This window comes from Sardina pilchardus, chromosome 24, assembly GCF_963854185.1.
Source record: "Sardina pilchardus chromosome 24, fSarPil1.1, whole genome shotgun sequence".
NCBI lineage: Eukaryota > Metazoa > Chordata > Actinopteri > Clupeiformes > Clupeidae > Sardina > Sardina pilchardus.
Genome location: NC_085017.1, coordinates 14,410,610 through 14,436,218, shown reverse-complemented (window position 1 = coordinate 14,436,218; position 25,609 = coordinate 14,410,610). Strand labels below are relative to the sequence as shown.

Here is a 25,609-nt window from a genome sequence, read left to right as displayed (position 1 = left end):
TCTATCTCTCCTTTCCTTCTCCCAAGGAATGCATTAGGTTTTATTATGTGACTGTTACTTTAGAGGTACAATAATGTTCATATTCCTAATCTATGTATACTGCCTACATTTCTTACACTGTAAGCAAAACATTAGTATGGCAGTTGCATTTTAAATGACATCTCCTTCCTAGAAAACCTGGTGTCCAATGCAGGTAGTATGATTAGCAGAATTCACACTTAAAAGGGTCTATGTTAACGCCAGCGCACGTAGTCAGTCTTAAACACGTCATTCTGACAAAATCCAGACAAAGCAGAGGACTTTGTTGCTCTTTCTGAGTGGAAGGCAGGATGAAAAGTCAGAAGGAAAATCTGCACTTCAAAACTTTATGTAATGAACCATGAAATACAGTGCTGTACATGACTCTGCTTTGTTTTTACTACAGTTGTAATTCAAAACAGCTGGGTAGTGGAATTTGTTGAGAAATATTTATGATGTGACAGTTCAAATTATAGCCTACCAGGATTTACAATGTTTTATACAAAAAGCACATAATGGCAGAATATTGAGACATTCTTGTGATTTACTGAGTGAGCCACATATAGTATATCATTTGCGTAGATATCAAAGCTACATAAAATTATGATTAGAAAATAATAGTTGGCTGGAAAGACAACTGTACACAGCACAAAGGTCGTCATAAAATATCTACACAAAGGCATATCACACATGACTTTGTTGAATTTCATTCATCGTAGAAAAGCTCCATGACATCGTATCATAGTCCCATTTAGGCCTGGAGGACTGTCCATTTATTTATAAAAAAAAAAAAAAAAAAAAACAAGATTGTAATATTCACTTCCTGAAACAACTTGGGGTGTATTTTATTGAGTTTCCATACCATAGCCATACCATACCAGTTTTAACAAAGCATTTTTATGAAGAGTGGCATGAAGGGTTTTTTTCTGGACTTTCTGCCCACTTCGCATTGACCACCCCCACGTTACCTTGTCTTGTCAGTACTATCTTTTGTCCATCAACAGCACTCTCTGAGTGGCTCCTCTATTTAAAAGATCCCCGATGGCCACGTTCAGCCGAAGTACTCTGACACTGACTCATGGACTGCTACAAGCTTTAACGGCATCAATCAGCCAAAGCACAGCCTGTGCTTGATCCCTCCACTAGCCAGTAGACGGATGACATCCTGTCCTGCCTCACCAGCTACGGAGAGAGAGGCCCTGGTTTCCCAAGCGTTACAGACTTTATTAATAGGAGAGCTGCGAATCCCCTTGTTTAATTTAGACCCCGGGGAGTTGAGCAGAGTGGGTACAATATTTACAGATACTTCACACAGCCATAATTTAAAGATATGCGTCGTGGAGTCGGGAACAACTCAGTTTACCCATAAAGCCTCGCTGCCTGTGGATCTACACTGAACACAAGCATATGGGTGTTAATGTAAGGATCTGCAAAAAAGTTCAACATCCAAATATTGCCATTTAAGCTCCATGATTAAGTGTGCTTCTGGAGCTTGTTTCAATGGTCAACCGTCAGCACATGATGACAGTATTAGGCATACATACTAGATTACACTCTTAGTTAAAAAAAAAAGCATGCTAAATACATTCAGAGAAATAAAACTGCAAGAGGAAATGATCTTACCAAAATGGCAGTGTTGTGAATGTCAACCTGAAGTTAGGTTCATTAGTGGTTATTTTATAGCCACATGCTGCCTTGCAAATCTGGTCCTGATTTACAACACATCTTGATTTCTGTAGGAAGTACTGTGAGCTAGAACCAGAAATTAACAGCACACTTGCAATGCTAACGCTAGACCCGGCAGTGGCTACCGTATGTCGCCAAATGGCCATTACAAGCACATGAGAACCTAGCAAGGCAGTGTAATGCTAAAGTCAAAGATGTTACGTCGACACATCTTGTTGATGTACTGTAGTTACAGTAGGTTCTCAAGTAAAAGCTGCTCTTTCATCTCACAGTTACATTCTCCCTTGTCCAGTCACATTGCTATGCTTCCTTCTCTCTCTCCAGTGGGTTACGGTCCCTCTGTGGCTGTCCGTGGAGGGCGAGGAAGCGCTGGACCACCGCTGCCCAGTCCACCACCTGCTCCACCCGCAGCTGCCCGCTGCCCATCTGCCTCGGGGCCAGAGACGCTTCACCAACTGGACACAGAACACAGCACGACCCACAGTCACAATCACAGCACAGCACAGCACAGCACAGCACAGCACAGCACAGCACAGCACAGCACAGCACAGCACGACCCACAGTCACAATCACAGCACAGCGTGATCTAGGGTGACCGTACGTACGAATTTCGGGAGGACAGTCCGGTCTTCCAGCCCTTTGTCCCCTCTCGTGCTTTTTTTTACCCGAAATGACGACAAAAGGGCAAAAAAGAGGACGCACAAGAGAGGTCTGGACAAAGGCTGGACGAAATCCGGACGTATGGTCACCCTCGCGTGATCCCATGCATTAACAGTCAATTAGCATGCAGTGCTAGTCTAGAGTGCTACTAGCTATTTATTTAGCCCCTACAGTACGTGACTTGAAATGATGGTAGGCTAAACATGCTAACTTATAAAACTGTGTGTGTTTAACCTTTCAATTGCACCCACTATATTCAGCTCCAGTTCAACTACAGTTTAAAAATCCGGTTCAATAAATGTATTGTAGTCATGGGAGACGCTACATCCCCTGCAACAGCTCATAAAACTGAAATATGAAATAACAAAAGGAGAGTGCAGTGCACACAGCAGAGGTAGTCCACTTGATCCTGCTTTGATTGGTGTGTGTTTTGAAGTGGAGAGAGAGAGAGAGAGAGAGAGAGAGAGAGGGCAGGAGGGGGGAGCTGTACTTGCCCTCAGGAATGACCTGTGTCCTCCTGTTACCCCGCATCCAGCTGACCGATGAGTGAGCGAGCATGTCCAGCGAGCGGCTGTCGGACAGACCCTCCACGTCTTCCTCCTCGCCCATCAAATCTCGAGTCTCCGTTGAGCAGATCTTACCTGCGATGGGAACAACAAACAGGTTTAAAAAAAAAAAAAAAAAAAAAACACGCTCAATCACACACTAATCCAGGGAAGGGTACAAATGACACTGTTTTTGCACATTTTGTGATGTTGGAACGCCTCTATGAGTTATTTGCCAAAGCCGTAAGTCTCTCAGGCGAATCTGCTTCCTGAAAATCTGACTCATCTGTTTTTCTTATTTGGTAATGTATGACCAACAGGTTTCATATTTACACTGCTGACCCAGAGAGCACATCATTTGTATTACCCAAGCCCAAGCAGGATTAGCTTTTTATCAGTAAAAGTGCAGTTCTGTTTAAATATTTTATTACCGACTCTTGCTAATAATTACACGAGGATCATAACAAACCTCCATGTTTGCACAGAATCTTGGCATAGAAGAACAGGTTGGTGAAAAGATTGAACGGCGACGGCGTTCCGGACTTGCGGCTCATGTCCCGGATCAGCACGGCCCGGCCGAACTTCCACTGCATGTCCGACTGAGCCTGGATGCGCTGGTAGGTGTCGCTCATCATGGCGATGAGCAGGTTGATCAGGACGATGACGGTCACCACCAGGTAGATGCCGAAGGCCAGGTGGGCCACTACGGCGGCGGCCGGGGGCGAGCGCTCCAGCGCGGGCATGGCCTCGGGCTCCGTGAGTCCGAAGAGGGCGAAGAACAGCAGCACCGAGACGTCCAGCGGCGTCAGCTCCTGCTCCAGAGCGTCCAGGCTCTCCGTGCCGTTGTCCGGGTCCGCCACGACGTCGTCCCGGACGCTCGCGGGATACACGGGCTGACACACGGCCGACAGGCTCATGGTGAAGGCGGCGTGGAAGAGCAGCAGGATGACGGCGAAGCGGCCCAGGTCCTTCATCAGGTCGCGGATGATGATGGCCCAGGGGCCGAACAGGTGGTGGAAGGTGAGGAACTCCAGCAGCTGGATGAAGCCCAGCGTCATGGCCACGGCCAGCAGCACGTTGCGGGCGAACAGGCAGTGCAGGTGACCCGGCGGCCACCACTGGAGCACCACGGCCAGGAGGTGCAGGAGGACACCCGCCAGCGAGAAGCCCAGAAGCATGATGCGGATCCAGGCAAGGCCGGCTCGCTCGCCGGGGTGGGTGAGCTCGGACACCACCATGCCACAGAGCCAGGCCAGCAGGAGCCACTCGGACCAGCCTGGGACCAGGTGGCCCAGGGAGATGGGGTTGATCGGGGGGTAGACGATGGTGAGGATGAACAGAGCCAGCAGGAAGACGTGGGACACCAGGTGACTCATGAACTTCACAATGGGTATTGTATTGAACCTGATGGGAAATGATAATAAAAATATTGAAATATTGAACCTGATGGGAAATACTAATCAAAAGTATTGAAATATTTCAAATTGCTAGGATGAATATATGCCTTTCCCCCATATTCATTCTGGCCAATATTTCAACCCCCCCCCCCCCGGAGTTTATGTTGAAGTTTATAGCAAATGTAGTCTCTCAATCTCTCTCTCTCTCTCTCTCTCTCTCTCTCTCCTTGTCTCTTAAAATTGTTATTCTGATATCTGTTCTTTATTCACAGAACCAAACATTTGTATCAAATCAAGGAGGCCCAAACCATTCGCTGACCTGTGCTTGAGTGGCAGGGACAGGACCAGCCAGAGCGGGGGACAGAGCAGCAACCCGAAGAACAGCATCGGGATCTTCCAAGAGTCCCACTGCAGGCTGCCGAACCACACCTCCGTCAGGTACTTCTGCACGGCCGGGTGCGAGACCACGCCCTTCTGCCGGCACTCGATCAGGCAGTCCAGCACGCTGGCCCCGCGGTGGTCCACCGCCCGCAGGATCTGCCCCGCGCCGCGGCCCCCCACGGCCGAGGCCACGGTGAGCAGGTCGGAGGCCAGGGACTCGCAGTGCCGCGCGGCCGCCTGGAGGTCCGCCGCCCGCTCCTTCTCCCGCAGGGCGGCCAGGCCCAGGGCGCGGGACAGACGCACGGCCGTGTCCAGCGGAGCGGTCGAGTGGAGCACCAGCTCGTCCAGTGCCAGGTTCCCGTTCAGCCGGCCGCACACCATCAGGTCAAACACAAACTAGAGGGACAAGAGGAGAGGAGATGTGTATTAAGGGGGATGAAATAGTAGCTCAAGGCTGCCCTCTAGTGGTTGGATACACTTTTGGCATCCACTGGGAAATTCCATTAAAAAAATTAATTTAGACATGGACCTAGTTTCTCAAACACAAACTAGAGGGAAAAGAGGACAGATGTTTCAGTGGAATGCAGCAATACTAGTTTCTTGGTGTTTTGAGCCCCCAAAGTTGTCTTCAAGGCAGCGCTGCCTGGAGGGCGCTAGGGTTAGGCATGGGTTAAGGTTAGGGTTAGGGTTAAGGTTAGGGTTAGGGTTAGGATTAAGTGCCTTTAAGTCAACAGTGGCAGCGCTGCCTGGAAGACGATGTTGGGGGCTCAAAACACCATCGACCGTAATACTAGTTCAAGGCTGCTCTCTAGTGGTTGGATATTTGTTTAATATGCACTTAGTCTTTTGAGTGTTTGTTATGTGTTATGGTTTGTATAATAGTTTTGTTTTTTTATAATTTGTCCATTGTTAAAATGTTACATTTATTCTGCTATTGTCCTTAAATTTAGCCATACCTTGCTATAGTTATTGTTATTAGATAATTAACTGAGTGACTTATTTGATTGCTTTTGTCATTTCATTGTTTTATTTCTCATTAGATTAGTGCTTAAATGATTGTTGTATTGATAATATTGCTATTCTCCCTTTTTTGTAATTGTTCACTGTTATTTAATTTGTATTGCTATTTATTTGTATGTCGCTTTGGACAAAGGCGTCTGCTAAATAACCATAGCCATAGCCATAGCCATATACTTTTGGCATCCACTGGGAAATTCCATTCAAAAAATGAATTTAGACATGGACCGAGTTTCTCCCATAAGCCTGAGTCACGCAAGCGCTCCTCTGTCAGGCAGGCGCTAGGCCAAGTTTTGGACTTTATTTGCCATTTGAAATAGAAAATCTATTCGAAGTTCAGCTTTGGTCTAGGCAACAGTGCCTATAACAACAAAAAGGAAGCAGCCATTTAAAACTAAAATACTGTGAATGGAATGGAAAAAAGTAGAGGTAAGCTCAGGCAGACAGAGAAAATATAACCGCAAAAATGAATGAGAGAGACACTACAAACAAGAGAAGGGCCCCATATTGAAAAAGTGGGAAGAAAACTAAAAGGTCTCACAATTGTCATAGTGAAAAAGATATCATTCCGTGGCAAAGATATCACATATACATTTAATTAGATTGGCATAATGCCCTAAATATGCAAGATTGAGAGAAAAAGCTTGTGAAAGTTTCCATAATTACAGTGTATGTGTGTTCACATACACTGTAATCATACATCATTTACTGTATATATGGATATGTATGAGTTTGACAGACTTTTTCCGTATGGGCAGTGGGGTGCTAGCCGCGGCTAGCACACCACAGTGGGTAAGGGACGTTATGAGGGAAGGCTGTCGTTCTCCGTGACAGAGCCCTCTGTCACAGAAGGGGAGAAAGAGAGAGAGAGACAGGATCAAATCCAAAGACGTGAAGCTCAGCTAACCCTCCTGTCCTCCAGCAGGTGTAGCGTGTTGTTGTCTCGGCACAGCAGGAAGCTGACGGTGGCCTGGTGGTTCTCTCCGGCCGCGTACTGCAGCGGCGTGCGGCCCTGGAGACACTTGACCCGCGCGGACGCGCCGCTCTCCACCAGGAAGCGCACCATGTCCAGACACCCCGCCTTAGCGGCGTAGTGCAGAGGAGTCCAGCCCGTCTGAAAGGACATGGGGGCTAACTACTACATTTGTCAGGTTTAATATCACAGTTACTGTAGAATAGCATCACTCCATGACACATTTGCTTGGTTCGCACTAGCATTAGCTTAACGCAGTTTTGTTTTTTCAACCTGATTAATGATAACGACAATAAGACGCCCAGTTGTTAAATGAAGTCTCCAAGAACATCTCCATCCATACCCACATATGATCCCTGCCCACCTCTTGCGTATTATCACCTGGTCTGTGAGGTTGATCTCCGCCCCCTGGCCCAGCAGCACCCTCACCATGGCAACGTGCCCATTGGCGGCGGCCAGGTGGAGGCAGGTGCACCCGCGCTTGTCTCTCAGCTGCAGCAGCGAGCCGGAGCGGCTCAGGAGCAGACCCACCACGGCCGTGTGGCCGCTCTGGGCCGCCAGGTGGAGCGGGGTGGAGCCCTACGGGACGCACACAAGTGGGGGTCATCCCTATGTTCCCCAGGTCCTATGTTCCCCGGGTTTTCGTCCAAAAGGGTCCTATGTCCCCCGGTATGTATTGCGACTGGGGAACATAGGATTCTTTTTGGGAAAAGTGGGGAACATACATGTAGGACCCTTTTTAAAATGTAACAAAAAAAGGGTCCTATGTTCCCCGGTCCCATACAAAATGGGGAACATAGGACCCGGGGAACATAGGTACGCTCTCCCACATGCTAATGCTAACATGGCATCAAGAGACACATGCTAATGCTAACATGGCACCAACAACAACCACATGCTAAATTTGAACATGGCACCAACAACAACCACATGCTAAATTTGAACATGGCATCAACAACCACATGCTAATGTTAACATGGCGATATGGTGTCTGAACAAGCTCATGTATATAGGCTACAATTCTGAATATGATGTTTGTGTGCTGGTTTTCTGAGCTGCTACAGTAAATGTATTTCTTGTGAGTCAAAGATAATAACCCAGTAGGCTACATAAGTGGGCACTATGGGGCAGTGTGTGGGCTAACAGCGGCTGTGTCTGCAGAACTGATGAAGATGAAGATGAAGATGAGAGAGTCAACATGCCTGTGTGTCGGTCTCTGCATCTGCCTGCACTCCAGGAGAGTTGAGCAGCAGCCGCACCACACTCTCATGGCCTGACTGGGCAGCCAAGTGCAGGGGAGTGTATCCTGACTAGAGAGGGAGGGAGGGAGGAAGGGGGGATCAGAGATAGAGAGACAGAGAGAGATTAATTCATATGCAGTATATTACTGCTTTGGCAATATTGTATCTTCAGTCATTCAGTCATTCCAATAAAGATTATTGAACTGAATAGAGAGAGGGAGGGAGGGAGAGAGAGAAAGAGAGAGAGAGGGAGGGAGGAAGGGGGGATCAGAGAAAGAGAGACAGAGAGAGATTAATTCATATTACTGCTTTGGCAATATTGTATCTTCAGTCAATCAGTCATTCCAATAAAGATGATTGAACTGAATAGAGAGAGGGAGGGAGGGAGGGAGAGAGAGAGCGAGAAAGAGCATTCCTGTTATTTTGAATAATAGCATCTGGTAAAGTGCCAGCCTGTAGGCCTCTACCTCTGAGGGCGGTAGCTGTCTGTGAGACCCTTCTCCACTCCTCTTGAGTGTGCTGTGAGGTCGGTCACTGCGCATGGTGGCAGGCACCTTGGTCAACATCTCTCTCACAAACTCCACTTGACCAAAACAGGCAGCAACATGCAGAGCTGTCAATCCTGTCTGGGAATGCACACACACACACACACACACACACACACACACACACACACACACACACACACAGACAGACAGACAGACAGACAGACAGACAGACAGACAGACAGACACACACACACACACACACACACACACACACACACAGACACAGACACAGACACAGACACAGACACAGACACAGACACAGACACAGACACACACACACACACAGACACAGACACAGACACAGACACAGACAAAGACACACACACACACACACACACACACACACACACACACACACACACACACACACACACACACACACACACACACACACACACACACACACACACACACACACAGAGACACACACACACACAATAAAACTGTTTCTTTACATTATATTATTGTAATGAGAGATCCCAAACATGTTTGCTTCTGGTAAAGTCACCTTGGAGCTGCTGATCTTCAGGGAGACATTGTTCTTCAGCACCTCCAGGATGTGAATGTGCCCGCTCCTGGCCGCCAGGTGAATGGCTGTCATTCCTTCCTGAAGACACATATTGTTGAAACAACACACATGGTCTGAAACCACCTCAAGTGAGTGATTAAATAGCACAGACTGAAACCAATTACACAAAATCATACGCTGGCTGGCTGACACTGAACTCAAAATGTTGCCACTCACAACATCCTCATCTGCTGCTGAGGCTCCGGCCTCCAGAAGGACCTTCACGACCTCCGTATGACCTCCAGCTGCAGCCAGGTGCAGAGGACAGGAGCCGTTGGCCTGGTGACGTACGGGAACAGAGAGAGTTCAAATAAAACAACAATCACCATCCTCACCCCCATGTGATAATTTGTGGTCAAACGTCCAGATGTTATACAAGACACTTGGAAGACGACCTATTTCTAGAGTACTGAAAGACACGCAGAACTGTTGAGGAACTTCCAAGATATGTGGTAGACAAGATCAAAAACTCTAAAGCCTAAACAGTTTATACTTTCACAGGCAGTCCACAAATCATCCAACTACTCCTGAGACAGCAATATTCACTCTTGGATAGAGTATGTGGCCTCATATGGTACGCATTATATCACATTAAGTATGCTATTTTGCCAACTACCTTTTTCATGTGAAAAGTGCCTTATTGATTTTTTTTCTGGCAATGATTTTTTTCTTGAATTGCGCTTTTACGCTATTTTTCCCTTCTTACTTAACTATGGTGGTCACAGCTATGCAGTGTCCATTTCCTCCAAAAACATACAGAGTATTCCATCACGGAAACCATGTGAACCACCATTCCACCTCCCGGTCACATTCCAGAGGGTGACGTCAGCTGACCTTGTTGTGCAGCGTGCTCACGCCCCCCTGGTTGAACCTCAGCAGCTCCCTGATGACCGCCACGCTACCCTTTGCCGCGGCGATGTGGGTGCAGGTGGCGCCCTCCACGTTGGCCAGGGTGGCCAGCTCCGGCCGGTGCTTCAGGAAGAGCTGCACCACCTCAGAGTGGTCATTCTCCGCAGCCAAGTGGAGGGGCGTCTGCCCGTGCTGGGCAGGGTAGGAGAGAATTTGATAAATTACAGCATAAAGAATGCTAATTAATTACTATGATATACTAATGTACATTTGATCAAATTCAGAGTGCTATAAAAACATACAATGCATTACATACTGTATATATATTTTATACAATTCTATGTGTATAAAGTGTGTATGAGTGCTATAAAGACATACTAATATATATATATATATATATATATAATATATAATGCATAATACATAATATAATACATGGAGCTGTGGTTTCACCGATGAGCAGATGGATTGATCAAACTCTTCTCAAAATGTTTAACTAAATGACTAGATGGATGGAAGGACAAATCAAATCAAATCAGCACAAAGAACTGAAACTAACAATATCAGTGGCAGTGATGTCGGCTCTCAGCTTTAACAAGCTACTGCAGACGTCCAGCTGGCCACTCATGGCGGCGAGATGGAGAGGCGTCTGTTTGTTCTGGAGGACAGGGGAACAATAACGGCATTAAGTCCGTCAGACAGCCATCTTACATGAAGATCCACCACAATACATATGCATAGTATGCATACACTGTCTATGTATGGGCTGTACTCTGTGCACATGAAATGCGTAATGTTTGTAGTAGTTGTCTAATGTCTGTCTTGATGTCAGTACAGGAACGCTGTGCGAATACGCCGCTCTGTCTGGCACCTGGCTATTTTGTGTCAGTATTTTCAATTCATTTGTGAAGCGACCTTGGGTGTCTTGAAAGGCGCTATATCAATAAAATGTATTATTATTATTATAGTGTACATTAGGAGAGATGATGATGGCAGGGAGGATGCGATGCTCACTCACAAGGGAAAGGGCGTCTGTACTGGCCACGTGTGTCTCGACCAGCAGTCGGACCAGACGGGTGGAGCCGTTTTGCGCGGCTAGGTGAAGTGGCGTCAGGCCCAGTTTGGTCTTAGCGTTCACAAAGGCCTTATGGGACAGCAGGAGGTCTGCAATGTCCTCGTGGCCGTTCTCAGCCGCCAAATGAAGAGCCGCCTTGCCATCCTGCGGAAAGGAGTTACCATAGTTACCATACCACACATTCTCAGACAAACCAACCATTTCATCATCATCAAAAAAAAAAGAACAGAGAAAAAAACGAAGCCAGGGGAAGATTCGTCTAAAAGCAATCGCGGTATTCCTTTGATGCAGACTGGAGCCAACGGCAACAGAGGAAGCATCCGTCGGGTAGCTAGTCACCTCATCAAAGACGTCTACCCTGGCGTGGTTCTGCAGCAGTATCCTGACCACTTCCAAGTGACCTCGCTCAGCAGCCAGGAGCAGTGGGGACCAGCCATTCTGTCGGGCACAACCAACAAAAGCCTTTGACTTAGGAATCCTTCATATATGAAAGACACAGAGACAGATAGAGAGACAGAGAGAGAGAGAGAGAGAGAGAAGAAAGAAAGAGGGAAAAGAAAGAGAAGAAAGAAAGAGAGAAGAGAAAGTGCCTTTGATAGACAGAAATAGCAAGAGACACTGAAGTGACACAGAAATAGAGAGAGAGAGAGAGACAGAGGAAGAGGTGGAGATAGAGAGATGGAAGGAGCTAGAGTGCGCCAGAGACCATCAGAAATGGAGACAGAAACAGTGGGAGAGAAAAGAAGGAACTAAAGCAAAAACAAGAAAAGAAAGAAAGCAAGAAAGAAAGACGGAAAGAAAAAAAAGAATGAAAAAGAAAGAGAAAGAAAGAAAGAAAGAAAGAAAGAAAGAAAGAAAGAGAATGACCGTCCCATAATCCTAGAAAGGCCTATTAATCCAGCCGCGCTCTGGCACGGGCACGTCGGCTTTTCCCACAGCCCTCATTAGGCGGCGAGCGGAGTGGCATACGGTTCTCATCAGCCGGCCAGGCAGGCAGGCAGGCGGGCAGGCGGGCAGGCAGGCGGGCAGGCTGGCCGGGTGCCGTTACCTTGGCGTGCTTGTTGACAGCCATCTGCAGGCAGCTGGCAGCCACGCCACGCAGGATCTCTTGCAGGACGGCCGTGTTTCCCACCCGGGCACAGTAATGCAGCGGAGTCTCCCTTAACTACAGGACCACACACACACACACACACACACACACACACACACACACACAAGCACAGGGACTCACTCAAGACAGTCTCCCTCGAGGTGTGCACTCAATACAACACAATAATGTAAACAAATCAAAGAAGGCGAGTTTGTTTAGCAATCACATTTAAGGAAACACATCTGAAGGCAGCACATCAAAAGACAACTCAGTGATCAAAGTTTTCCCAACTGAAATTGTGTAATATTTTGAGGTAAAATAACAAGCCTACTGAACTACTGATTTGAGTCACTTTTACAATCCCGGTTCAGCTTCTCTGTGAGGAAGCATAAATGTGCAGACCTCTCTTGTTGTTGCAGTGACATTGGCATCGTACTCCATGAGGGTTCGGACGATGAGGACATCCTCGCCGTTCTCATGGACGCTGTCCTTCCTGAGTTCGGACGCCAGGTGCAAAGAGGTCTCCCCTCGCTGCCAACACAGATGGGCACATAGCATCACTGACGCACATTTTTTACATTCAGTTTCATTGTAAGCTTCAAAAGGAAAGATCTTATTGTATGAAGGGGGTCAGAAGATATCAGAACACTAAAGTACGCCATCAGATATTTTATTTCGAATGTAACAAAAGATACGACGGGAAGATTTATCGCAATAATATAAGAGTCTGTATCCAGCTCTGTCAGAATTTCAGGGCCTGTTATTTCTCAGATACATAAACATCCAAGAGCCACGGTTTCATCTGTGGTTCATCTGTTAGAGATTACCATTGGCACACACACACACACACACACACACACACACACACACACACACACACACACACACATGCACTCACGCACGTACTCAGGCAAGAACGCGCGCACGAACAAATGAATGAATGAACGAACGCATGCACGCACACACGCACACATGCGCACACACATACATTACACACACACACACACACACACACACACACACACACACACACACACACACACACACACACACACACACACACAAACACACTCACACAGACAGACAGACACACACACACACACACACACACACACACACACAAGGTCTTCTGTGTGTGATAGCTCAGGCAGTAGCAGTCTGACCTGGTTCTGCTGCCTGACGCAGCACTGGGCCCCATCCAGGCTCCTCTCCCTGGTCAGGTAGCTCAGGATCTCCTCCACGATGGGAGCATGGCAGTGACGGACAGCCACATGGAGGGGGTTCTCTCCGGCCTGCACAGGACCATTCAGTGGACGTGTCATTATTAGAAATGTCTCACAGGGTGGTTATCAATAGGCTATTAGAGTGCTAGGGAGGGTGTGTGTGTGTGTGTGTGTGTGTGTCTGTGTCTGTGTGTGTGTCTGTGTGTGGGTGTGTCTGTTTGTGCATGCATTTTTATATTGTTTCAGGCATGTTTGCATATCTTGAGGAAACCTGAAAATGTTCTGTTGCAGAAAAGGGTAATAAATAAAAAAAACAGATGCATTCATATATGATATATTTACAAAACAAATATATGAAACCTATTTGCAGATGCACCTTAGATTTCCATGTCAGGTCCCCTCCCTCTTCTATAAGAGACCTCAGCATCTGAAGGCTACCATGGCGAGCGGCAACATGCATGGCAGTTTCCCCATTCTAGAGATGATACAGAGTACAGACACAGACACAGATATGTACAGTACATGGAGAGGTCAGAGATGACTGCAGATAGTGATTTTGCAAAAATATAATATTCTTAGCGACCAAGAATCTCCACAGAGACTATAATGATTATCTTTCTGCCAAAGTGATGATTTTGGTTTGGTTTGTCTGTCTGTTTGTCAGCAGGGTTATGTTACAGTACAACTACAGGCCTGATTTTTAATGAAACTTAATGAACGGGGACAGTGTGGAACAGGGCAAAAACCCAGTAACATTCTGAAACTTTGTTAAGATTGCAAGATACAGTATAATGGCCTTGGTGGAGATCTCCCGTCTCCAAGTGCCCTTCTAGTTTTCCATGTAATGTTGATCCCTTCAATTTAGACTCCTTAAGAGGTTTAGACAGACTTGAGGTTGAAATTTTGAGGGCTTAGATTCAGTCGATAGCTGCGTGTCTCTCGAGGGCTCTGGAGAGCGACTTGTGGGATCTGATTGGTCTTTGGAGAGCGACTTGTGGGATCTGATTGGTCTTTGGAGTGTTTGTGGTGTGGTCGGCGACCCTGCTGACCTCCTGCTCGGCGTTCACATCGGCCCCGCTCTTCAGAAGCATCTCGGCCACCTTCTCCCCCTCTTTCACGCGGGCAGCGATGTGCAAAGGGGTCTCCTGATCCTGGGGACGCAACCACACACACACACACACACACACACACACACACACACACACACACACACACACACACACAAACACAAGCCACACATACACAGAGAGAAAAACATATGAATCACCCTGACCTATCAATCCATCTCATACTGTACTCACACTTGATCTTCCACACATAGGATCCAAGTGCCTACAAGAACCACTGCACAGTCTCTATAATGGGTGTTTAAGATGTCTGTAGCATCTCTAAAATTATAACGATGCTGTGATACCATTTATCGTGACACAGTACACATCCACACTACAACATCATCACGGAGCTTCTTCACCTTGCCACCGTTGAGCTGGACCTTGGCCCCGAAGCCCAGCAGCATCTGCACCACCAGGGGTTTGCAGTATTGCACAGCCACGTGGAGGGCAGTAAGGCCATCTTTAGTGGTGGCGTCCACCTGCGCCCCCTTCAGGAGCAGAGCCTTCACTACAGCGGTGTGTCCGCGTTTGGCCGCCGCGTGCAGACAAACGGCGCCAGACTGCAAGAGATAATGGGAAGGACATGAGGAGGAACATTAGAATCAATCAACAGTCTACGTGAAAATCTTAATCTTACACAGTCATTTCCTGTGTATTAGTCACATTGATACTGTAAGCCACAGGACAGTGTTTTATGAAGAAACAAGACCATATTAATACCATATGAACTGCCCCCGTGTATTAACCTCATAGCTGAAGACATTTTGCAAAATCAACATACAGTATAAGCTGCGGCTAACAGTTATTATAACATTCTTCATGTTACCAAAGGCTTTTTGGTATATAAGAGTAGTTCTCTGTAAATACCAGAAAATGCCATTATTCTCCACTATACCGTTTACCTTATTGGGCATGTGCAGAGGGACGCCTTTCTTCAGGAAGGCCAGGGCAGTCTCAGGGTGACCACACTGAGAGGCAATGTACAGCAGCGTGCTGCCGTCCTGCACGTCACACAAGGACACACACACACACACACACACACACACACACACACACACACACACACAAGGGCAGAAGCTTCAGCGTTATTCTACTACTGTAGTTGTGGTGCTGTAACTCAGATGTTAAAATGCTTAAATGCTCCTCCATTGCTGCACGTCTCTTTGGATAGGCGTGTCTGCCAAATGAATAAACGTAGAGTGCAGTACGCAGACCCAAAAAAAGAAGAAACATGTCTGAAAAAACAAAATCAGCTTGGAATATTTTTGTTTAGATACGGTTTCAATGAGTTTAGTATATCTCGGTTGGGTTTTCGTTCAAGAAGTCTTTTTTTGGCACATTTGAACTACATCACTGATGAAGATTGAGTGCTATTTCTTCTTTTCAACGCCACAAACGCATTACCGCACCTGTAACAACTTAATGCTGGAAAACGGAGTGTTTTGCGTGTGAGACCAAAAAAACGAGAATCTCACGCCAGCCAGCGAATTCTGGGAAGCCCCCAGAGGTGCTCATGATCAGTTATCTCTGACTACTAGCCTGGAGGCTAGCCCACACCACCTGGCCTTCTGGACCCTCTGCTTTCTTGGACCGAGAATCGCATTACCCCTGAAGTTGAACGATTAGGTCTGGCAAGTGTGGTTACAGCAGGAGGCAGAGGTGGCCAATACCTTGGTCCTTGCCAGCACGTTGGACTTGAACTTCTCTGTCAGCACCTCCACAATGTTGGTATGGCCGCGTTCGGCAGCGACATGCAGAGGGGATCTATCCATCTGGAGCGAGGAGAGAGGAGCCAACACATAGTTAGAGAGCCACAGCCAGGCACGCTGCTGTTTTCACCTTCACACCCGCAGAATTCCAAATGAACACCATGATGAATCTCAAATATGCAAATGCATCTTTTTGCAATAATTTAAAGGCGTCAAACAATGAATTAGTTGACTGACTGATAGATTGAACGATTGATGTTTAAATGAGCATATTGATGAAAGAATGAGTAAGGATACACGACAGAATAAAGAGCAGAAGACAGAAATGTCTTTGAAGTATTAGAAACTGTCAGAGCAATGAACAAAAGCGCTCATAAAACAGCTCTGAATGATTAGCAGCCACAAGCTGACATAACGTCTGGGATATTTAGGACGACTGTTCAGCCCTGACTGTTTTGAGATTGATCATGGGGTCCTGTGATAAGAGCTTTAAGTGACTGGCAGCCAACTAAACCTCAACACGGTTGAGACACACAATCATTTGATCATGGAAAACTCCAGCTGCCAGCATCCCCTGTGTCTAGCAGTATACTCCTATGAGGCGGCGGATGACAAGTAGACTGTTAAATGGTCAAACTGGGGCTTATCGGATCAGCACAGTCTGAGGCCCTGTGCCCACTGACTGACTCCACACACACACACACACACACACACACACACACACACACACACACACACACACACACACACACAGCTCACCTTGTCTGCTATGTTTGGGTTGGCCTTGCCCTGGTAGAAGACCTTCAGAGTGGCCTCATCTCCCTCCCAGGCCGCGATGTGAAGTGGGGTCTGGCCCTCCTCCTGTAGTCAGTGGGGTACAGGGGACACACCAGTCACACAAGCTATGGCACTCACAACCATAACATCATCAACAACAATGACGACAACAACAACAACATCAACAACAAGTCATGTTCTACCAAGGCTTGAGTCTGTATTCAAATTCAAATTCAAATTCAAAAACAATTTATTTATCCCCAAGGGACAACTCACATAGTATCATGGAGTAGAGTACAATGAAACCTATAAATAATCACTATTAAAATACATAAATAATAAATAAATAAATAGATAGATAGTATATGGATCGATACAAGAGTCCTGTGCAAGAATGTGCTTTTTATTAACACTATGTAAAGTGCAGTGCAGTGCAGTACAGTTCATAGGGTAGCACAGGACTGGCTATGACCCTGAGGAGGGGTCATAGGGTAGGACAGGACGGAAGTGCAGATAGTTAGTAGAGGTGGTTCTGGAATTGAGAAGTTGGACAGCTATGGGCACAAAAGTTGCTTTCCTCTTCTGTGTCCTGCAGGATAGTATGGTACATGAATGGCATAGTGGGATGATACCAAATACTAAAGACTTGTGAGCCCTCCTTTGGACATGACATTACATGTAAGTGACATCGCATAATACTCAGGGCAGGGTAAGTGTTAAGCAGGCATTTACAAATGATTATTTATAAATTGAAATATTGTAAACAGGATGCCAAAATGCTGAACTATCATGAGCTGGTGGCTGGTTGCATCTGACGCTAGAAAAGAACATCTTTGTAGACGGGAGTGAATAATGCAGAGCCAATGCAGATCAAAGTTTTCATATAACGCTCCATAAAATGGGGTCAAGCTCACATTCTGGAAGTCAACGTTGGCCCCAAACTCCACCAGGATCTTGGCCATCTCTGCATCCTTTCTTCGACAGCAAATATGAAGGGCAGAGTCTCCGTCTCCCTAGTAACACAACATCCTTTGTTATGTGCATGTCATGTCATTGGTGACACTTCTGTGATAACCTCTTTGAAGCTTTTGCCTCTCTGGAAGGGCTCCCCAAAACGTCAAGCCATCGGCGTAATGAAAGGAGAAGCTTTAATAAACTTTCATAGCGATGTTATGTAATTAGATTACATGCCCCAAGCAATTGCATCAGTTTAAATATCCTGCATGTGGGCAAAGAAGACTATAATATATTAATGCTGGCTCTGAAACCACAGCACTCAAAAATATTGAGCTGTAAAAACCCAAACACAAGTTGATAAAGATCAGGCACGGCTCCGATCAGCTCTCCAGACACTGTAAAAAACTGTGATAAAATGGCTCAGAGAATTAAAAGCTCTCCCATGTAACTTAACATTGTTTTATTGATTGGATCCACAATCCATTTCTAATGAAACGCACACACGCACACACACGGACACACACGCACACACACACACACACACACACACACACACACACACACACACACACACACACACACACACACACACACACACACACACACACATACACACGCACACACAGTCCACAACCGGAGATATTAAATCTTTCAACTGCAGCTGCAGATTCTTAAGGATATATTTATAAGCATTGATGGCATGAAAATTACTATGATATCGGTATGCCGTGATCCTTGTGGATACATCTATCATCAACAAAGCCACTGGAAATCCTTGTCTGATCCACCTAAGATGGAGCAATATCTCAAAATGCCTGATTGCCATTTAGCTATGCTTTATTATATGCAATGTCCACAAATAACACATTGCCTGTTGCAGGAAATTCATGACTGACTGCTACGGTTGATTACAACTGACAAATATGTCTCTAGTCGCCTCTGTGTCAGTATGAAATGACACTATTACAATTGGCCGGGTATCTGGGGCGTGTATAACGATGGGACAGGGCTGCCAGCTCTTACACGTCTCCGGGCCCGCAGCTGAGGCTCTGATAAAGCTCCAAGCAGCTCCTTAACGATTCCAACATTCCCTGATTCAACAGCCAGAAGAAGTGGAATGCAGCCATCCTGAAATGAAAATTACATCGCAAAATACACACACACACACACACACACACACACACACACAGAGAGAGAGAAACACACACACACACACACACACACACACACGGAAACAATGATACGGTTTTGGCACGTCTGGAGGGCTCGCGCCCAGCCAAGATGAACAAAAAGGGTTAACACCACATTCAGACAATACTGGCGTTCTGTTACTGTCTGGTAGCTCCATTGGGTTCCAAAACCAATATGGGAATATAAAGAAAGTCCAAGTGCAGATGCAATTACACCATAGGAAGGGAAAGATACGCTGCCATTAAATTATCCGATATCTAACTGATAAAACATATTTAATGCCCAATAAAATAGACCTTTTTCTGTACATTTGACATATGCCAAAACTGAATGATAATCCCTAGACAAATACCGTATCTGGGAGCAGCCGGGCGTCTTTGCTGGAGAGCTTGAGGAGGGTGTGCACAGCTCCATGGGAGCCCGTCGCTCTGGAGGCAGCAAAGTGCAGAGGCAGCTGGTCCTTGGGCTGCATTGTGATCAAAAACACTCTTAGTCTTAAGGCTTAAGGTGTCCTACCCTACCTACTGTACCTTAAAGGAATAATTCGGTATTTTACACTTTAAGCCCGTTTTCTGAATTGCCTAGCATGCCAAATTCCACAAACAGGCTCAATCGTCAACATTTCTGTGTCAAACACTCGTTTTCATGCTAGGCAATACAGAAAACGGGCTTAAAGTGTAAAATACCGAACTATTCCTTTAAGGTGTCCTACCCTAATCCTGATAGAAACAAAGAAGCAAACTCTACAAACTGTAACCAAAACTGTTGTCTGAGGAATTTGTCTAGCTATTAGGATTACAGCAAAGAAGCCATAAATCATTGATGCTGACAGGACAACAGGTCCGTATAACCTCCGCAGAACACACGAAACACATGATGAGCCACTGGCTAGCTCTTAAGGATGATGAGGGGTTGTCTGGTATTCAGTACTTTTTATCCAAAGCCACACAGACTCGCGATGGGCTTGGGAATCCAACCCGGGTTCTCAGAAGAACACTGCAAGTGTTATATCAGGCTAAAATGGTTACTTCATGAGAACAACCCTGGATTAAAAGACCAATATACATATAAAAGGGTGACAGTTAAGAGAAACAGATTAAATTAATTACACTGACATACTTTGCATAGCAATTTGTGGTCTTGCAAAGCAATTGGTGGTGTGCTCCATACAGTACACATGTTAAATGTGAATATTTAGAGGTCTATTGTCTTCTAAATTGAATCCAGTGGCAATTTAAATGCATCACAAGAAATTAAATGTATTTGGGATACAAGACATTAACTGCATATTAATGTGGCTGCAGAACCACAATTGTTCCAATGAGAAAGTAATTATCCGTGTGTAGTCAACAAAATGCTATGGAAGAGTGTGTTGTACATCACTGACAGACTGCTCCTGACCCAAAAGCCTCATGGCGGCAATTCTCTCCCCTCCGTGTTTGCCTTCAGAATGTGTGACAAGTGATGTTATCCCCCTCACACACACATACACCTCCCCAATTTTGCTCTCAGATTGGTCCAAATGATTTCACTCCCTCCATTCTCTCTCTCTTTCTCTCTCTCTCTCTCTCTCTCTCTCTCTCTTTACTCATTCTCTCTCTATACACTCAACTCAAATGGCATTTTGAAAAGCCTCAGTGGGGGGCATTCTGTTAACCCTCTCCATGCAGTCTCAAGTGTTGCTGAAGCACTGAAAGTCAGACTTAGTTTGTGCTAAGAAATCTATCACAAACCCCCAAAAATCTAACCCTAAGCCCACCAAAAAACAAAGATTTGTAAGGAGGATTAAATATACATTCATTATCAAGAACATTCTGCACAAACATTAAAATCACATCAGACTTTGGGTAGCGCAGCTCAGAGGATCCTGTCCATCAACTCCTCAGTGCGTCAGAACGCCTTAGCCTCCCTGCCAAAACTTACATAAATAATGGCAGTCTCAGTTAACATTTGTAAAGTAGAGAGAAGCTATATGCCAAACCACTGGAATGCCACTTTTCACAGACTCTTCTCAGCAGTTAATACGCTTGCCAGTAGAAAGAGGCAGAGGTAGAGGTAGAGAGACAAAGAAGGAACCCGAAATAGAATGGGGTCAGGGAGGAAGACATTGAAAAAGGATGGGTGGACAAGCAGACAGTAGGACAAAGGGAAGAGGAAGGCCGAGAAAAACAGAGAGAGAGAGAGAGAGAGAGAGAGAGAGAGAGCGAGAGAGAGAGAGAGAGAGAGAGAGGGTGAGGGTGTGTATGGGTGTGCTTCCTACCCCTCCGGGAATATTGGGGTCTGCCTTTCTTGCCAAGAGTCTCACAATTTCGTCCTTGGAGTGTGCTGCTGCTATATGCAAGGCTGTCCTACCGTCCTGTGGGACACAAGAAAACCATTCACACTCTCAAAGTAATCTCAACGTGTGAATTGCTTTTCAAGCCTGTATTTCAATACTGTATGTATTCCAGCTCAGAGGCAACTCAAAGTTCATGGCAACTCTGCAAAATCAAACAAATATGGGTATAACGGAGTCATATAAATACATCATGTAATATTGGATTTATAATTTGGATGAAACTAATTATGCAAAATGGCTTGTTTCTGAATGCGCATCTCACTGAAAACAATGGATTGGGAAGCTTGAGGAGTCCACAGACACTTTTCCCAATTTTGTGAGTTCAGGGGTGCTTAGACACCATCCAGTCACAATTTTACAAGAACCACCAGACATTCCAGCAGTGGGACCTAGGGTGACGGCATATGTCAAGTCCTTTCGATCACCCCTTTTTCAAAGCGGACACATAAAATATTTCGAGGGGGCTTTCCACGTATTTAAGGGAGCGGAGACGGGGAGAGAAGATTGAAGTTTGGCGGCATATATAGAGCAGGCATTTGTTTTTTTTTTGCAACCACTGTCAAGATGTGGTGTGATCTACCCTGCTGATGGAGTGGGATTACCAGTTATTTACAAAGACAGCGTTTTTATCCTACATTATGGTATTTCAGGCCATGGCAGGGAATGGACTGAAGTCTGAAACTACATACTGTGGAGCACCACAGAGAAAACAATTTGGACTCCCAGTAATAAGGAACTGACGAAATTCCACAAACCCCCAAATTATTTTGGAAATCACTGAGCAGGGGAAAAAAAAAATAGAAAAACGGTTACCTCAACTGGGACAAAATGGCTCTGTTGGGACGCGCACTGAGAGCACAATGAGAGCCAAGTAAGGAAGCAAACACAAACACCCCAAAAAATTCCAGGGGGAAGAGCAGTAACCATGCCAACAAAGCGATGGAAAGCCGACTCCACCGGCCTCGGGAGGGAAGAGGGCAAAATGTGAGTGCCAGGCATGTGCCGTCCAACTATTGCCACACTAGCGCTCATGTTAATTACACGCATTAACTACCAAGAAGAGGCCCTCGCTAAGGACACTGCCAGTGCAAACAATTCCTGGCTCCTTCCCTGAAATGGTCTTAGGTAACAAGCACTTACAGAATATGTCCAGGAAAGCACAGCTGTCAACCTGTCAAAAAGAGCCTGATGGAATGACTTAACACTGTGGGATATGAGTGAGAATGGAAAGGAATGGGGGGGTATATAAGGGCAGATGCAAAGACAACTCCGACGGGTGAACGAGGGCACTGGAAAAGTCAGATGGTTGAGCTCGACCGTCTGAGGTGAACTGGGCCTTACCGCACGCCCTTCCCCACAATGCATACGTCAAAACCGTAGCCTCCGAATGTGTTAACGACTGAAGAATTCCCCTCTGCTATCCTCATTCGCACACGCCATGCCATTCTGGGCCAGAGGAGCCATAGGAGCTCATAGCGCTTACTGAGACTTGGGCTCTCAACCGCCCTCCTTTTGGATACCGCCTTAACCTTGCCAGACTCCAGTAAATTCTCCCAGACCGAGCAGCACAATGGACACCGCACATCCATGCACGGAGGAACAAAGCTGGGGAAGATTTATCATCTCAGCACACAAGCAGGTTTACTTTCGACATTAAAGGGGCAATTTATGTTTGTTCTTTTAGGCCAAGGTTGACCTATAAATGCTAGTGGTGCATTTACGATATGTCGATGTGGTTTTCAATGATTGATAAAGAGCTGTAGTCTTTGACTTAGTCTGAGGTGAACCGGTTTTTACTAAGGCCGTGGACTTTTTATGCACTGCAATAAGCTCAGCAATCTTATTGAATTCCGCAGATCAGGCCCCCTATGATAGATGCATGTGAGAGGTTGCATTAAAAATAAATAGATGAGCAAAGGCCCACGTCCAAAGCTTTTGGGGTCTCGCATGTCTTAGGAATGGACGCAAGTAAATCTCTCAATAAGTCAAAGTGAAGTTCCTTCAGTGAATTATGTGTTTCAGATGACATGGAAAAACGACGGTGGGGAAGGCGTCCATAGACTTCCAGCTGTAAATTAAAAGGAAAATGCAATACATCATATGAAAAGCACAAAACGTTTTAAAAAAATAAATGGCGGAAAAGAGCAAAGGCATGTTTATTGGAAGCACAAGATTTGAGCTCACTCAAAACAGCCTGTCTGTTTAATAGTGGAGATTGTGATGCTAACTGTTATAATGATTCATAATTTTGCGTTTTCCGAGCCGTAAAATTCTATTAATTATTCCTGAATGAGCCATTTGGGTCTGCTAGGACGTGTAAAAAGACCTTTTGATAATCTCAAATTGCTGGTAAAAGTCATGGTTGCTGCCACTGAGAAACTGGCATCACTCTTAACAAGGTTTGGTCTCCTTCCAGTTCAGCCTCAATTGTGATGCCGCAGCCATGTTTGGTGAGCAAGAGGTTAATAAATGCCATGCCACACATCAAATGACATCCATCTTTCTTCATTTATCTCTCTTGGATATGCTTGAATTTGTCTTTATGTGTGTGTGAGTGCATGTGTATGCATGTTCTATCTATCTGTCTGTTGCACCTCTTTTTTGTTCCCAGAGCACAAATGAATCATTTTCATACAAATCCGGGAAATACTTCCCACTGGAAAAAAAAAGAACTCCCAGATAGCCTGCCCTCTCTGCGGCCAGGGCATGTTCCGAAATACGAGATGTTAAACGCTTTTAATTTCTTTTGTGGTCTGAAAGAAACAGTGTGGATTAAATGGTTTTAATGGCAAAATGTGGGGAGACAACACCTGCACAAAAGCATTATGTCACCCCTTTATGGGCATGTTTTGTGGGAGGGTTCCAGGAACTAGCTGTGACTGGGCAAATGACTACGACACCAAATACTGGAAAAAAGATTACAGAGATGTGACAATAGTTCTTAGTGATCGTTGTATACTGTATGCTGACACATTACATTTAGTAAGTAAGTAGTAAGTAAGTAAGTAAAATAAGTAGTAAGTAAGTAAGTAAGTACTTACTTACTTACTTACTTACTTACATTACATTTGTCCAAAATGTAGAGGCTGTTATGGTCTCTTGAATTTAAAATCAGACAGACCATTTTTGTTTGTTTGCTTCGTCCTTGTTGAAGAAGTCACAAAACAGAGCATCTGAGGGTCTCAGAAGAAAAGGTCAACAATAACAACCTGCATTCACACTTGCATTCTTCTAATGCCCAACCCACTGTGAGGCAATGACCTTTTCCCTGGTACCTCCTCAAGACCCTCCATAAACAATGCCACTCAAGACAATGTATCTTTGGTGACTTGAGGCAAGAGATTGCAAAGTATGGGATGCAGAAAGCCTTTACTTGTTTATTCTACCACAGCACATGACAGGCAAAAATACACAAGAGTAGGCTACTTTCATGGAGTTACATTTTTGAAGGATACACCTGTGATGATCTTTATGGAAGGGTACTCATCTTTTTCCATACTTTTGAATCATTGCCGTTTAAATCGAGTGAAAAGTTACGTTTTCCCTACTGGCCTACATGTCATGGTGATAATTGCACGCATTCATTTCAATGTGTCTGTCTTGGTAAGTAATAGCTTTGGGTCTGGCTCACCTTGCTTTTTTCAGTTGGGTTGACTCCCATCTCCAGCAACCTCTCCACTACAGCCACACGGTTCTCTTTCACAGCAATTATAAACAGACTTAATCCTGACTCCTGTACAAACAACAACAACAAAAAGACAGATAAATAGGCTAAATGTAATACTGGAATATATATTTATTATTGCAAAAATTAAACTATTATATAAATGTATATTATTATTAACATTAGTAGTAGTAGTAGTAGTAGTAGTAGTAATAGTAGCCTAGTATACAACTATTATCTGTTATATCTTCACTAGGCTATTTTACAAATGTCTTTCTAAAAATAGGCTATAAGAGGGGAAAAGTGTACTGGAAAAAAGTCCAGTGAACTCCATATCAATTAATATTCTGTTTTGGTTGTTGGGATTGGAGTGATTGCAGTGATGGAAACTAGCATGACAAACCATGAGGCAGTATACTGAAACAGAAAATGTCATAGCTTACCTCATCTGTCTGGAAGATTTCTGGGTCTCCTTTCTCCAACGCTTTAATCGTCTGCTCGACCGCAATCCATTCTCCCTTGAGAGCAAGCTGCATGAGCCGCTGGCTTGACGCAAGAGATCCGGAGTGGACAGAAGAAGTTTCAGACAT

At 45.4% G+C, this 25,609-nt stretch overlaps 1 protein-coding gene across 1 annotated transcript; it reads right to left on the bottom strand.

Moving 5' to 3' along the window:
* Nucleotides 1–351: 351 nt before the first annotated feature.
* On the bottom strand, nt 352–25,609 carry trpn1 (transient receptor potential cation channel, subfamily N, member 1). Its single transcript, XM_062528860.1, has 29 exons — nt 25,463–25,609; nt 24,987–25,088; nt 21,278–21,373; nt 19,370–19,483; nt 18,850–18,954; nt 17,784–17,882; nt 16,852–16,953; nt 16,054–16,155; nt 15,286–15,384; nt 14,743–14,943; nt 14,321–14,422; nt 13,648–13,746; nt 13,212–13,340; nt 12,451–12,579; nt 12,007–12,123; nt 11,298–11,396; nt 10,902–11,102; nt 10,443–10,541; nt 9,869–10,075; nt 9,212–9,313; nt 8,975–9,073; nt 8,386–8,544; nt 7,880–7,987; nt 7,059–7,256; nt 6,612–6,818; nt 4,626–5,083; nt 3,379–4,313; nt 2,859–3,005; nt 352–2,159 (listed from the first exon to the last, which is right to left on the bottom strand). The coding sequence occupies exons 1-29, from the start codon at nt 25,607–25,609 to the stop codon at nt 2,005–2,007; spliced, it is 4,917 nt and encodes a 1,638-aa protein (XP_062384844.1). The 3' UTR covers nt 352–2,004.

What these genes read in the sequence shown, in the direction of transcription:
- trpn1 (XM_062528860.1), bottom strand. Translation starts at nt 25,609, where the DNA reads ATGTCTGAAACTTCTTCTGTCCACTCCGGATCTCTTGCGTCAAGCCAG. An exon ending in AGCTGCGGGCCCGGAGACGT is followed by an intron (nt 17,883 to 18,849) that starts GTAAGAGCTGGC and finishes TTGTGTTACTAG; the next exon opens with GGAGACGGAGACTCTGCCCT. An exon ending in ATGTGAACGCCGAGCAGGAG is followed by an intron (nt 13,747 to 14,320) that starts GTCAGCAGGGTC and finishes TATCATCTCTAG; the next exon opens with AATGGGGAAACTGCCATGCA.